We start from the raw sequence: 14,066 nt of genomic DNA, 5'->3' as shown, positions 1-14,066 counted from the left end.
GGCATTGTAACTCTGACCAACTAAGGTCTAGGTTGGATAAAAAGGTGCTGCTTATACATAAAATACACAAACCATAGAAGAATATTTATTATTTACCGGGAGCACAGAGAACTTACAGCTGTATTTGTAAGGGAAGAGGAGAAGCTGGCATCTGTGTCATTTTTTTTCTCATGGGAATTAAAGTACCCTTGGAAATGTTTTTATCCTGTTGTACTCTACTGTCAAACAAGTACACCATCTACTCTTACATTCAACAGGGTGTCAGGGGACCTCCAGGACCAAAGGTGGGTGATAAGTAATTTCGTATCTGTCTAATTTTAACACAAATTCTTGAAATATTGCTGCGTAAGGGGAGTGGAGATGAATATATGTATTTTGCATTGCACTTGCACTCATCTATACGTATCAGATACAAAATTTCTAAGGTTTCGCATTAGCCATTGACTTGGAGGTGCAAATGTGTGAATTTGTCTACTCAGTGTTACAACCATTGCCCATGTTAAAACTTTGAAGTGGGGGTGGAGGGAGCCATGGGGGACTGGAAGCTGGTGTTCTGTGGGAATGTGCTTTCTTGCATTTTGACGGGAGTAAAAATGATCAACGTGAGCCAAGTATTTTAATTTTACAATTAATTTTGACTATCCATACAATTGTTCTTATTTTTTGTTATGTCCCTAAACTACTTTCTCCTCTGCTGTTGAAGGGTGAGCCTGGCATCCAAGGGAAAAAGGTAAAATGGTGATTTGGTGATTTTCTTTTTTTTTTTTTTTTTTCTCTTTGCTTTGCTCAGTGCTCAGCTAGGGAAACCGTTGCCAGAGGTTTGAAGGATGAAGAAGCCATGGTGATGGCTGTCCATACCAAGCCCTTCCTTGTGCTCCCTGGCATTTCTTGCCCATGCGACCCCAGAGCATGGCCACAGCTGTGACTGCAGCCTGGTTTTCATTTCCACAAGCAAGCCAGAAGCTGCAATCACATCTTCCCAATAGACAAAGAATAAATTAGCAAATGCCAAACAAAGCAGTAGGTCTTGAGCCCTTTCGCTGCAATAATTTAAGCTGAATCGAGAAGCGCCTGGAGGCTTCTTTCTGCCCAGGGGCCCTTGGGATGGGTTTGAGGTTCCTGGGACGGACGTCACTGCACAGCACCTCGGTCTCGTGGGGATTGCTCCCTCCCTTAAGGACAGGCACACTGCTTGTGTCGGGCATTGAAGACTGCGGGAGATTCACGTGTCTGAGCTCCCCATGTTTTCTTTTGGTGGTGCCACCAAGTAGCGGATAAATCATTGGCTTTAGCTAAAGCCAAAGCACTGACAGGACCCAGCCTTTCCCTCTTACTGCTTTGCCCCAAAACAGACATAGCCATGGGTTTTTTTCAGGCCAGAATTTGACTTAAAAAATTTTCATAATGAACCTATTCAGCGCCTACGAAGCGCTGAACAACGAGGAATGACAAGTGAAACAAGATCTCCTCCCAGCAGATGGGCACACTGGTGACTTGTGATGGAGTCTATGAGGATGGGTGGCAGCTTGCAGGAGGTCTTTGGGACCCAAAAAACCTAAATGGATTAAATATCTAATTTCTTTTAAAGGTGGGAGAGCACCTTCCCCAGCGCCTGCTGTAGGCTAATTCAGGGAGATGCCTGTCCACCTTTCCCAGGAGCAGGGGAGGCAGAGGCAGAGCTGGGTGGGAGCAGGGGACCACACTGGAGCTTCCTGGGCTCTTTCAAACCTGAGTGGGTCTGAGGTCTGTGCAACACTCAGTGGGGTCAAATGATATGTTGGATCCTAATGATAAGTGTGTACAAGCTCTCTGTATTTTACATTCTGTATTTTCTTTCATCAGGGTGATGATGGGATCCCTGGGCAACCAGGACTTATGGGCCCTAAGGTATGTTCTGCTCTGTGCCCATCTAATGTATGTGCTTGGCAGCATCTTTTGGTATCTGGTTTCTTGGCACAGTATTGTAGTTGGGGCACGTTGAGAAGCACATTTCTCCTCTGACATGGAAAAAGAACAAAAAAAAAAAAAAAAAAAAAAAAAAAAGAGAGAGGAAGAGAAGCATAACCCACCCCTCTGCCACAGTAGCTCTACCCAGAAGTTTGCAAATGCAGCTTGTTGACTATGGCAGAGAATTGCTGTTTAGAGACTCCTCTTGCAGAAGTAAATTGGGGAATGTTGCTGGGGATGGTGCAGAGCTGGGATTCAGGATATGGGTTTGCACTGCCCAGATCAGGGTGCAGCTGGGCTCTCCTGTGGTTTTTGGGCTAACTTTGTGGCTGAACACGCCACCCAAACTGTTAAGCCTGAAAGCTTCATTTTTATCTCAAATACTGCCCTTTTGCACCTAGGCAACGTGACATATTTCAGGTTAAAAACAGAGCTTTGCTCACTCATGTATGTAAAATTAAAGATAAAGCAAGAAAATTCTAACCTAAAGAAACCTGCTTTCCATCCTACCCGTATAGCATTTGTCTAAATTGTCATGCTTTCAGGGAGAAAAAGGAAGCATAGGTCCCAAGGGAGAGAACGGCACAGATGGCTTGCCAGGACCCAAGGTAAATAAAAGGCCATTAGCTGGGAGGCTGGGCACAGCGCTCTTGAGGCACAGGGTTTTAGCTGAGTAGGTGTTTTAGGCCTTTGCCTTCTAAAAGGCTCATAAAATGCCCAAACTGAAACAAAACAGAGGGATGTTGAGAAGTATTTTACCTTTTCCTGGTGATTTAATGAAAGCTGGATTCCAGCAGAGATCCCTATAAGATTTTTTAAAATTAGTCTCCTTGCAGGTTGTTCATTGAATTGCCTCTTTTTCCCCAAGAGAGCTAAACCTCTGATCACATTTTGATCTGATGTATTGACGGCAGCGGTATCGCTTCAAAGCCCAGAGCACTTGTGTGCCGTCCTGTTCCACTGACCTTCATAACTGCCAAGAAATGCAATAAGACATTCTTGATATGTTAAGTGGTGATGATGAGACCCGGACAGCGTTCATGGGTTGTTATTTCCCCGCTCAGCTGCTTCTTATTTCGTAGGTTCTGTATCCAGTCGTGTTTTCTATATGAAACAGCCGTGGCTCCTTGTTTAGCTAGAAACTGTATACGATGAAGAAACATAGGCTCAGGTGACCCTTAAGCCATTTTCTTTTTTTTCTAAAACTGTAGTAGCAGTGCTGGCTTTTCCCTCCTGGGATCTGCTGAACTGAGTTTTCCTATGGACAGTCTTTGCGCTTATATAATTTTTTTTTTTTACTTTTTGGAGGGCTTTGTTTTGGCCACCAAATAGATTTCCAGGGTATGGCAAAACGTATGTTTTTTTGAATCCTGAACTGAATTTCATATCACTGCTGGGAGTGTGCTACAGCTTTCCAAAATCTCCCAACTTTCAAAAAAAAAAAAAAAAAAAGCCAGGGGGGAGGGAAGGGAAAGTAGGAAAAATTTGACACAGCCTTTTCTTAAACTCGCCCTCGAAAATGGTTTAAATATGTTGGCTGTAATTTTCCACACACAAAATTCAGCCTAAAGCAAAGAGAGAGCCACTTCAGCAGCAAGAGCTGGCGCTTGGCACGCCCGGAGCAGAGCGCGGAGCCGGAGAGCGGCACGGCACATCGCCGCTATGGGGAGCTCAGCCCCGAGCGGGCCGCTCCGCTCCCTCGGTGATGAGACATTTTCTTACTGGCAACTAGCTCACGCCGACATTATTTTTTGCAAAATATATTTGCTCTGAAGTCAAATCTATCTTTTTGCTAGGAGAAGCAGCTCCTCATTGGTGCCATACTTTTTCTTAATCTAAAACAACTTGGCATCTCGTGTAGTTAGAGCATTTTTAAGATAAATATCCTGTATTTTCCTTGGTCTCTTTGAACCAAAAATGTGATTTTGATTTTTCAGGGTGAACCTGGCGAGAAGGGAGGAATTGGCTCCATTGGACCTCGGGTATGGATGCTCAGGGTTTTGCTTTTTCAGTTTGGAGTAGTGTATTTGCCTTGACCTGAGCTGTTCCCCACTACTTCTTTCTGCTTAGTATGTGGTTGAATCACCTCGGGATCAGAAAATAGAGATGGTGCATATTTAAACAAGTCATTATGTAGGTACCGATTGCTGCCACAGGAGATAGCTCTGGGAAATGCAGTCAAGTCTAATTTTATCAGCATGACCATCCTGTGACCCTTTTTTTGCAAGAGGGAAGCTGTGAAACAGCATAATCAAGTGAGGATTTCTAGGCGCTTCTCTGTTACACAAATTTAGGCCCTTTTGGGGTTTGGTTGGGTGACAGTTACAGCTGTCAGTCTAGGAATTGATTAAATTGATGGTGTTTGTAAGGTGATAATCCCCAAACCCCTGGGTGTCAGGTCTTTGCTTTCATACCACATGCTTCTCAGATGCTGCAAAAGCTAAATAGGATTTGTCCCTGGTTGCAGGGTCCCCCCGGCCTGAAAGGGGAACAGGGTGACACTGTGGTGATCGACTATGACGGCCGAATCCTGGATGCACTCAAGGTAAGCCCCGCACCAAGGCCACACTGATTGTGTGGGTCAATGGGAAAGGACTGAAAAACTGCTGAGCTCAGCCATGGTGACGTGGCACCGTGTCTGTCCCTGTCCTACCTCTCCTTCCCGAGATCTCAGTCTCATCACAGAGCTCGCCAGGAGAGAAGAGCTCTGGGAGCTGAGGATATTTAGGATGTACCCGCAAAAACAGTGGCAAAACTCAAGGCTGGGAATTCAAGGTGGGTACCAGGCTTGTGGGATCCAGCCGTGAGTTAATATTCCGCAGGTAAAAGCAACCTGGTGCAGCCCTTAACATAGAAACAGCTGATGCAACGAGTGTGAGCAGCCAAACTACAGGTTAAACACTGCTGGCCGCGGGGCGTTATTCCCACGGCACGGTGCGGAGCCGCGGTTTTCACTGCACATCCTCTGGAGCCGTTTTCTCTGCAAGCAGCAGTCGGGGTGCGGGAGGAAGGAAAACGGTGCCCAAGCCCTAACCTGCCCAACCCAGCAGTGCCCTGCCATTTTCATTAAGATAAAAGAAGCCAAATAGAATAAATCCTTAATTACAGACACATTTGAGGACCATCCTAATTGTTTTATAACAGGCTGCAGGGATACACAAAGTGATGGTAATTACCGTTTGCCAGATGTCTGCACGGCATGCAGCTTTGTGAGTGGAGTTGGTGGAGTGCAGTGGTTGGAGGGGCTCCATTAAATGTCTGGAGGCTTCATCTGTTGGGCCCAAACCTTGTCCCGTGTGCTGCATGCGGAGATTGCCGAGGGGCACGTCATTGAACCTTGCTAACTTTGTCATTTTCCTGCTTATCAGCTGCTTTCGGTGTTTGTGCACTGACCTGCCCCATGGACAGGGCTTTGGAAAGGGGTGGCTTCCCACAGCTTCCAGAGTGATTAAATGTAATAGCATTTGAGCATGCACTCATGGAAAAAGGTGCTTGAGAATATAATACGGTTTTGGTTCTCAGCTCTGCAAGACCATGAGTTTTGCTGTTGAGATAATTTGCAAGTTGTGAAATATTTGGTCATCTCAAGGCGGTTCATGATCTCTGCACCCAGCAGGGCCCAGGAAAAATAGCTTATTTAAGTGTGCAAGGATTTCCTGCTGTTAGTGCTCACACAAACCCTGCCGTCTCCCCTCTTTATTTGCACCTCCTCACCTGATTGTCACTGTTTTCAGCAGGATGCTTCTCCCCAAGCCGGCTTGCTGGAGTGGGGAGAATGCAAAAAGAAACCACCAGATTTGGGGTCACACCTCTGGCAAAAGGCATTTTGCCTCTTCACACACACACTGCTGCACCTCTACTCCCAGCTAGCGCCAGCTCTGTTTTATTTTGCCTGAACATTCCCTGTGCTGGAGGGGCCTTCGCATCACTTTGTGTCGGCTGAGCTCATCGTGGTGTTTGGGCAACCCCGGGCACACGAGTGGCTGCTGTAGATCGCGGTTGGGAGCTGCTCCCAGCTCATCCCCAGCAGCATGAGGGTGTTGTGCCATACTCATATTAGTCATGCTTGTGCCTGGTTTGTTTGCTGTGTTTCAGGGTTCGCCGGGTCCCCCAGGGCCACCAGGCCCCCAAGGCGCTCCAGGTCCCAAGGTGAGCCCCACCTCTGCCATGCAGATGGTGTTTCCTAGAGAGCGACATGGTCATTAGCAGCTCTCCATGTAGCAAGCGTCTCCCAAGCCAAAATAAGGCAGGCTGTGAGGCTCGAGACTACACATGGTAAAGGAAATGCTATTTAATGCTTTCTCAGGCTGAAAAAGGAGGTCTTCATATGAAAGTCAAGGTTTTGTTGACCTGTCTCTGGTCTCCAGCCTCTTCTGAAGGATGCTGTCCCAGAAACAAATCTGCTCCTAATCCCATACCTGACAGGTGAAATCCCAGCCCCTCCGAGAGTTCCTCATTGCGTGTGGCAGGCGGCGGATGCAAATGGGAGCAGCAGTTGTGCAGGGGGGCCGGCAGTCCCAAAAGCTGTGCCGAGCCACCCTCCACCCCACCCTCCCCGTGTGCCTCTTGCTGCCCCCACTCCGTGTCCGAGCGGGACTGCTCCGTCCTCCCGCTTCCCGAGAAATACCCAGTAGCCTACAGTCAGCTGTAGTTTCTGTAAGAATTTAACCTACAGAAAAGTGTCTCTCGGCAGAACGAGATGGGGCAGGATTTTGGTGCCTCTTGAGGTCTCCTTGTCACCCAATTTTAGATGAGTCAGTAATGGCTGGCACATCACTGAAACCTCCTTGCTGCTGCTCTTGAGCCTGGCAATGGCAAACCCGTAACCACAGGTGGTACACACGAATAACCTGTATCCTTGCAAAATGCTTTCCCAATATTATTTCCTGATTTAATTTACCATGGGCTCCTCTTTATGTCGCTTCAGGGAGAGCTGGGCTTGCCGGGTCCACCTGGACTGGATGGTGAAAAGGTATGTGGGGCATGGCCGGATCAAGAGAGACCTTGCAGGAGCCGAGTTAAAAACTTCACTTGTGTGTCTGTGCGAGCTGTTGCTGTGAAAAGCAAATCTCAGCCTGAAGGAACAAGCGCTGTGCCGTAATGTTCAGCTGCATCTCCCTGAATTAATCACCCTTTGCCTATGGCCCCACGCTCAGCCATGAGCATGCAGATGCTGCTCACGGCCATGTCTGCCGAGTTAAAGGGGCTCCTTTTATGAGTGGTTCATCAGACATTATCTCAAATTTTGTCATAAACCTTCCCAACCCTAAATGACTGCAATCCCTGCTACGGCCCAGCCAAGTTCTGTTGCGCCCACAAAATTGGCATGTGTAAGTTTTTATGTTCAAACATGTTTTTGTAAGCTTGTGCTACAATATGAAGAGAAACAGCGGAAAGGCAGAAATGGCTCTTGGGGTGTGTGGGGGTTAACAGTTTTCTCTTAAGCAAGTTGTTTTCTGTAAACTTCCAGGGTCCCAAAGGAGCAAAGGGTGACCAGGGCAGCACAGGGATCGCAGGACAGAAAGGAGAGACGGGAGAAATGGGCTTAGCGGGTCCACCGGTACGTCCCTCTTTCTGACCCTTTACATCTGCTGCTTGGTTCTTTAATGTATTGATTTCTGCAAATGCTCAGAATATGGCCAGGTTTGCTGATTTAAGCAATGGCCTGTCCACACTGCATTATTGGAGGATGCACGAGCTTTGAATTTCCTTGCTAATGATGGTGATAACAGCTTATTCAGAAGGTGATCTTAGCTGGTAGCAAGGAGAAGATATTTTTCTCAAAGTCCCCTGGGAATAAACATGAGCTTTGCTTGAGCCAAGGCTGGAGTTTAGAGGAAGACAAATCTATTTTTCTTCTCTTGTTTTTGCTTCTCTGGAAGATGCACATCAGCATTACATTTTTATCTTTTAGGGAGCAGAAGGGCCAAAAGGAGACAAAGGAGAAAAAGGAGACACTGGGTCACCGTGTTTGCAGAATAATCATGTAAGATCTTGGCAACATAAAGCCCCTTCCACGACACAGGGTCAGGCGAAATGAGGGTGTGCAGGCTGGAGCTGCTGGTTCCGTATCCAGCCACGTAGCAGAGGGGACCAAAGCCTAACTGTTTTCTGCAAGAACTTCTGGGGTTTATTTGTTAGGGCAGAACAATTTGCACACTTGTCATGACAAAGTTACTTTAGACTTTGCATTGATGGTTGAGACATTCCATGCTGCTTTTATAATTAATTATGTTTTGTTCTAAAAACATATTAGGCTCTTTGCTGTTCTATAGGATTTCTGTGTCCTTCTTTCCCTATCTTTTGCATAAAAAAAAAAAAGTGATCATTGTTGCTAGTTTTTTATTAATGAGAGCTTTAATTTTGTTCTGTTTTTCTGGATTTTTTTTTTAATGAAAAAGGCTGGTTTCCTCTTATCTGTGCAGAAATTTGCATCGTTTTCCATTACACCCATTTTGCAACTGGCAAATACACTGAGTAGCATGGGTCATGCCTCTCATTTCAGAGGCTAGCTTGATTCATGTACTTATTAAGATTCATTTATTTATAAATCCTACAAGCAACTCTTTGATTAGCAGATATTTTGATTAAAGCTATTCAATCAGAGGGCATTAAATCATGATTCTGGGGCATGTGAGGTTTCTGTTCCCAAACTGTCCTCTCTCTGTGTCCAGCCCCATTAATGTGCTGTTTAATTCCCTTCTGCAGATCATACCTGAGCCCGGACCCCCAGGATTACCCGGCCCTATGGTAGGACTCTGAAAAGCGGCTTGTAGTGCAGACTTGTTACTGCATGGAATTAGTTAAGGATGAGGGTGGTTTGCTCTGCTTAATCATTGTGGGCTGCTGTGAATCTGTGAAAAAAATCAGGGAAGAACTACAGCTCCGGGTGCTGTCTTTGGAGAGATGGAAGCACCCGATTTAAGAAAGAGTATTAGCATTTCTCGCGTGTTTTGCAAATACCTAAATTGTTCCTTGAGGTGGGGAAAAGATAAAATTTTGTGGGATGGAAAAACCTGTTCCCACCGTGATAGTGTTTGTATTCCCACAAATTTGCCCAAGTTGATAAATTTTTGCCATCAAAGGTGAAAGAGGGGTTTTTTGCTGTCAAAGGTAGGAGAGGAGTGGGCGGTGATGAACAGGCGGAGCATTTTTAACGGGGGTATCTAAGGTGCTTAGTACCTACGATGCTCCAAAAGGCCAAGGGAGCTCTCAAGGGCATCAGGAAGGTCAGGATGCCTCTGATGTGGCCAAGGTGCACCTTGAGACACTGCACTTCAAAACCGGGCAGCTTTCCAGGCAGCGTTCATAACCCGGGAAGTGTCCCCAGCCCTGTCTGGGCTGGGAGGGCAGTGGTGGCGGGGCGCTGCCCTCCAGAGCTTGCTGTCACTTGCCTCAGCAAAGCTCTTGCAGTACTCGCTCCCCAAGGCTCCGGTCGCAGAGCTTTATTGTTGCAAGTTAGGCAAAGCGATCCTTTTCGGTTCCTCTTCCCCCCGATTTGACATCGGAGAACCAAATAAACTGCCACCTGTCTTGAAAAGAAATAGTTGGCCACTGTCAGCCCATAATTTGAGCAAGGAAGTATTTAGGAAGCAAACTTCAGGGTTTGTTTTTAAATTCTCTTTTTTCAAATGCACCATTGTCTTTCTCGCAGGGTCCTCCAGGAATCCAGGGGCCTAAAGTAAGTCAATAAATTAAATGTCACCCACTGTTTCCAGGCTGCCAGTGCATTATTTACAAGCTCACAAAGGCCTGTCAGCTCTGGGGAATTATTTTTTTCTCACTGTTTGTGACAACACATCCCTTGGTTGTGCTGTTCAGCAGTTGGCGTTTTGGAAAACAAGCCATTTTTCCTTCCAAACATATTTACAATCTTAAATCCTCCTCCAACACGGAGTCCTGAGGGCCAGTGGCACATGCAAATCAGGGTTTCCAAACCCACAGGCTTAAACCTGCATTTTCAACTATTTTCTTACATGGTCTGGTTAAGAGGAAAACATTAAGGACAGGGTGGGTGTAAGCATGGCAGAGATGTGCGGTGGATGTGCGGCGTGGCTGTCCTTCCTGGGCAGAGCTGCCAGGTCTCCTCGATTGATGCTGTTTCATTTATGCAGGGCTTGGATGGTGCCAAGGGAGAAAAAGGTGACAGCGGTGAGAAGGGGGACCACGGCGACACGGGACCTGCTGTGAGTCGTTTTCCCATGTCAAATTTCTGGCCGTCGACAGAACTTAGAGCAACTATCCCAGTGCCTTGTTTCTTTTTTTCTTTAAGGGTCTCCCGGGTCCTCCAGGGCTCATCGGTTTACCCGGTACCAAAGGAGAGAAGGTAATCATCAGTGTGGGGAAGGAGTGGCGATGTTGTGGTGTAATCCTAAAATAGGGGCTGTAAAATCCTGCCACAGTGGGTCCAGCCAGAACTGCAGAGCTGGGCTTACCGGCACTATCCCGATGCGTGGCAAGGAGCTCCCCTCGAACCCCAGGGGCTGTGGGGTGAGCCCATGCTCTTGCTACCATATTTCACTAACTGGATGTAAGTTTTCCTGCAACACCAAACTCAATATGGCATGTCTTTTTTATTTTTACAACTGCAGGGAAAGTCGGGGGAGCCAGGATTGGACGTGAGTATGGAAAACATGAATCGTGATATGTAGAAACACGAACAACATGCAAGTAAAGGCCATCAGATTGCTAGACATTGTAGGAAAAATATGTAACTAACACTGTATTAGACTACTGTCCCTTAAACACAGTGCCTATGGAACGATGTCTGTAGGAATGGGCTCAATTCAGGCCAGCTGCCAGACTACCTCCACTGCACAGCGGTAACTGCTCAGCTAAAGATGCTGCTGGGGTTTCCCTTTGCAATTGAGAATATTTGTATTGGATTCAGTGAAACACAGATCTCTCATAGCTAATGTTACTGGGGTATGGTGAAGCACTAGCTTTCCCAAGAAATTGTTGACATACCAAGTTAACAGGAAGAAAATGTTTTATTCTTCACCATGGGAGGATGGGTGATTGCTGGAGATTGTTTATGTTGAACTGAGGATGTTCGCGCACTAAATTACAAATCTTTTTTTTTTCCCCCACACCTAAAAATGGTTGTGATAGGGTTTCCCAGGTCTCAGAGGAGAGAAAGGAGAGAGAAGTGAAAGAGGCGAGAAGGTAAGTGGGTTATGGCTGTAGAGATGCTTGTGGGGGCAGGACTGGCTGCTCTTTTTGGCAAGCAGCGATGCTTGCCCTGGGTGCTGGCTCCCTCTCCAGCCTGGCAGTTTCTCAGGTCACTGCTGTAAGGCCTTTGCTGTGGCACAAGTATTTGCATGGTCCCAGTGTAGGGCAGGACACGCAATAAATTCCTACCCACTTGGCAGCGCTTTCTGCAAGCCTGTCCCTGTCCCCAGCACAACCATTGTGGGGAAATGGAGCAGCCTGACAGCTCCAAGTTGCAAAGAATTGCTAGTTTTGGTTTATAGACCTTGAAAATGGATCCAAGTCAAGGGCTTTGTTACAGGGATCCTTTATTTAAGGAGTGCACAGCCAGAGGCAGGAGCCCATCTGAGTGCAGGGCAGCAGCTGGAAGCTGGTGGTCCCACTTACTGTCAGATACCCACCTGGTTTCTAGCAGAAACTGGTCACTTAGTCATTTTGCTATAAAATTATCTATTAAAATACTCCTACCCAGCCTTAAATGAAGATTTTCACAGATTTAATTACTCCGTTGAGGTTGCACTACTGCAAAGGTCCCTTCTCTGAGTGACGTGTGGGACTCTGCAAGTGCTATGTGATTTAAAGCCAAGGTGTTTGCCCTCCTGTTCCTGATATTTTTCTGTTGTGCCAACAGGGTGAGCGAGGAATCCCAGGGAGAAAAGGAGCCAAAGGGCAAAAAGGGGAACCAGGCCCTCCCGGACTGGATCAGCCTTGTCCCGTGGTAAGTCTTTTATTTCGCTCATCCTCAGTGTGTGTTGCCAGGACTGAAAAGGAGATGCGGTTTTGCAGCCAGGGAAAGGGAGGGAGGATTTGGTAGTTCTTTATTTTGCAGTAAATCAGAGCAGATGGTTATTGTTTTCTCACTTTTCTTAATGGTTTGTTTTATCTGCACTGCTGGAAGTTCACTACTCTCTGTAAGGGCTCCTCACTGGCCAGATGGGAGCAAGCCACAGCAGTAAAAATAAAGAATCTTTGTGTAAAGACCTTATTATTGTAGTCAGGAACAATGGGCTTCAGTAATGCTCTTCGGGAGATAGCGTGCCCTGGTGAAGCTGCCGGCCTGGCTTTTGAGTACATTTGAAATCAGGGAGTAACTCAATGCAGAGGATGGGAGGCGATTTGAAAACAAGGTCAGCTCCATCCCTTCATCTCTGCAATCTGAGCGAGGGATGAGCCTGGCTCCAGCTCTCCCACGTGGGGAAGCGGGTTGGAGTTGATAGCATCTCAGTATTGCCAAAGATAAGTGAGGTATGAGCTGGAGCTCCCCAGGCTGCAAAGGGCCTCTGAGAGAAGAGACCTCTCTTTCTCTGCCTGAGACAGCAGCTCCTGCCTCAGATCTGTCCCTTCTCAGACACATCCCGGGCCACCGCTGTGCAGTGTGCTCACAAAGAGGCTTTCCAGGAAACCTCCTGGGTGTTTGAGCCTGAGGAAGGTGGATCTCCCCCAAGTCCACTTCCAGAACTTCTCATTCCTTTGACAGGGCCCAGAAAAAAACTTATACTGGTTTATAAGAAGTTATTTGGCCTGGTAAAATTCACCTCCTTTTTATTATTTTTCATATAATGACTAAAACCAAAAAGGTTCCTTCCCTAAAATGCTTTGACGCTGCAGGATGAAAAGAGTAATTGGTATCAACTACTGGACTGAAACTACTTAACTGTAGCTGTTACGACTTTAGTTCAGAGGCATCTAACTAGTAATGCCAGGTACCTGCTCCAACATGCTCCAAAACCCCAATTCTTGTCTAAGTGTGTGACTTTTTCTCACTCCACCAGCACAGCTATGGCAATCAAAGCTGTTGTATAGCTCCACTATACCAGCAAAAACCTCCTTCAGTCAATATGCTTTATTTTGCTTGGAGATTGTGAATGCAAACTACAATTAATTTTTTTGTTTCTGATGGATCACCTTTCTTCCCTCAACATGTTGGACAATTTAACCCTCATCTTTTTCACTGCACTGTCACAAACATGAATCTCTGGTTTGTGTATAGAAGATCTTTCCCAGATGACAGACTCTATGTGTCCGTGAATCTCCTACCATAAAACCACTCTGCTGACTTGCTGTGTCATCAGAAATGGAGGTGTAAAGTTCTGGACCCATCTTCCTCTGCTGAAACGGGTGTCTGTTCAAGTAACTCCCATGTCCTTTACCATTCTCAACAAGCAGTTATTTTTTCAAACAGGGAGACTGTAGCATTGCAGGCAGCAAAAGGGACCCAGGTTTACCAGGCCTGGACGGGGTGAGCGAGCCCTGTCCTTTGGTACAGTATCTGCTCTCTTTCTTTCTTGCATGGCTTGTGTGTGTTTCTGCTAAGGCCGAGCCCCGTCCCAAGGAGCAAATCCCTTTAGGGCGAGGAAGGACAAGAGGCAGCAGAGCTGGAACAAGATGTTTTACTTTGGCATTCAGGGAAGGATGCCAGGGTGTTGTGCTGCCTTCCTCCCAGCTAAAATGACTAGTTAAGGAGTGTAAGCAATGGGAGATGGTGTAGAGGATGCTTGCCCCTTTGTGGTAAGAGATGATAAAAATTAGTCCTGGTTTCTCTCAGCACCTATCACCCTGTTTGGTTCGCTTTGTACCTGTGCTGCTGCAGCCCTGCAAATCCAATTCCCAGCTGGGTTTTGAAAAGCTTTCCCCAAATGAGCTGCCAATTCTGCAGAGCAGGGGTCACTGGCACTCTGGGCATCAGAAGGGAGTTTGCTGTGTCAGCACAGAGCTCTGCCCCACGGAACTCAGGTTGAAGTCCAACAGTTATGCAGGAAGATTTGTCCTCTGCTCCCCAAAAGGGCTCTGCACAACTAGCTGAGAGAGGTCATTGTTTTATTTTCATTTTTTTTAAACATAGAAAATGCTGCATGTTAGATGATTTGCAGTTGTCTTCAGAGAAACAAAAGGGCAGTAAGCTGTCTCTC

At 46.6% G+C, this 14,066-nt stretch overlaps 1 protein-coding gene across 6 annotated transcripts in view; it reads left to right on the top strand.

Annotated features, from left to right (window-relative positions):
- The window catches only part of COL23A1 (collagen type XXIII alpha 1 chain), a 192,153-nt gene that overhangs the window by 175,193 nt on the left and 2,894 nt on the right, over positions 1 to 14,066 (top strand). For 5 of the 6 annotated variants that reach the window (XM_042790119.1, XM_042790121.1, XM_042790118.1 and 2 more), the window contains 17 exons: positions 258 to 284; positions 704 to 730; positions 1,843 to 1,887; positions 2,493 to 2,555; positions 3,885 to 3,929; positions 4,415 to 4,492; positions 6,043 to 6,096; positions 6,875 to 6,919; positions 7,418 to 7,507; positions 7,862 to 7,933; positions 8,656 to 8,697; positions 9,602 to 9,628; positions 10,062 to 10,133; positions 10,220 to 10,273; positions 10,539 to 10,565; positions 11,059 to 11,112; positions 11,789 to 11,875. In XM_042790119.1, coding sequence (XP_042646053.1) covers positions 258 to 284; positions 704 to 730; positions 1,843 to 1,887; positions 2,493 to 2,555; positions 3,885 to 3,929; positions 4,415 to 4,492; positions 6,043 to 6,096; positions 6,875 to 6,919; positions 7,418 to 7,507; positions 7,862 to 7,933; positions 8,656 to 8,697; positions 9,602 to 9,628; positions 10,062 to 10,133; positions 10,220 to 10,273; positions 10,539 to 10,565; positions 11,059 to 11,112; positions 11,789 to 11,875 — 909 coding nt within the window. The remainder of the gene's footprint in view (positions 1 to 257; positions 285 to 703; positions 731 to 1,842; positions 1,888 to 2,492; positions 2,556 to 3,884; positions 3,930 to 4,414; positions 4,493 to 6,042; positions 6,097 to 6,874; positions 6,920 to 7,417; positions 7,508 to 7,861; positions 7,934 to 8,655; positions 8,698 to 9,601; positions 9,629 to 10,061; positions 10,134 to 10,219; positions 10,274 to 10,538; positions 10,566 to 11,058; positions 11,113 to 11,788; positions 11,876 to 14,066) is intronic. The other variant, XM_042790120.1, reaches the window with a different exon arrangement.

Source organism: Tyto alba, unplaced genomic scaffold, assembly GCF_018691265.1.
Source record: "Tyto alba isolate M040663 unplaced genomic scaffold, T.alba_DEE_v4.0 Super-Scaffold_17, whole genome shotgun sequence".
Taxonomy (NCBI): Eukaryota; Metazoa; Chordata; class Aves; order Strigiformes; family Tytonidae; genus Tyto; species Tyto alba.
The sequence above is the reverse complement of the archived record's forward strand: the minus strand, read 5'-3'. Positions and strand labels throughout refer to the sequence as shown.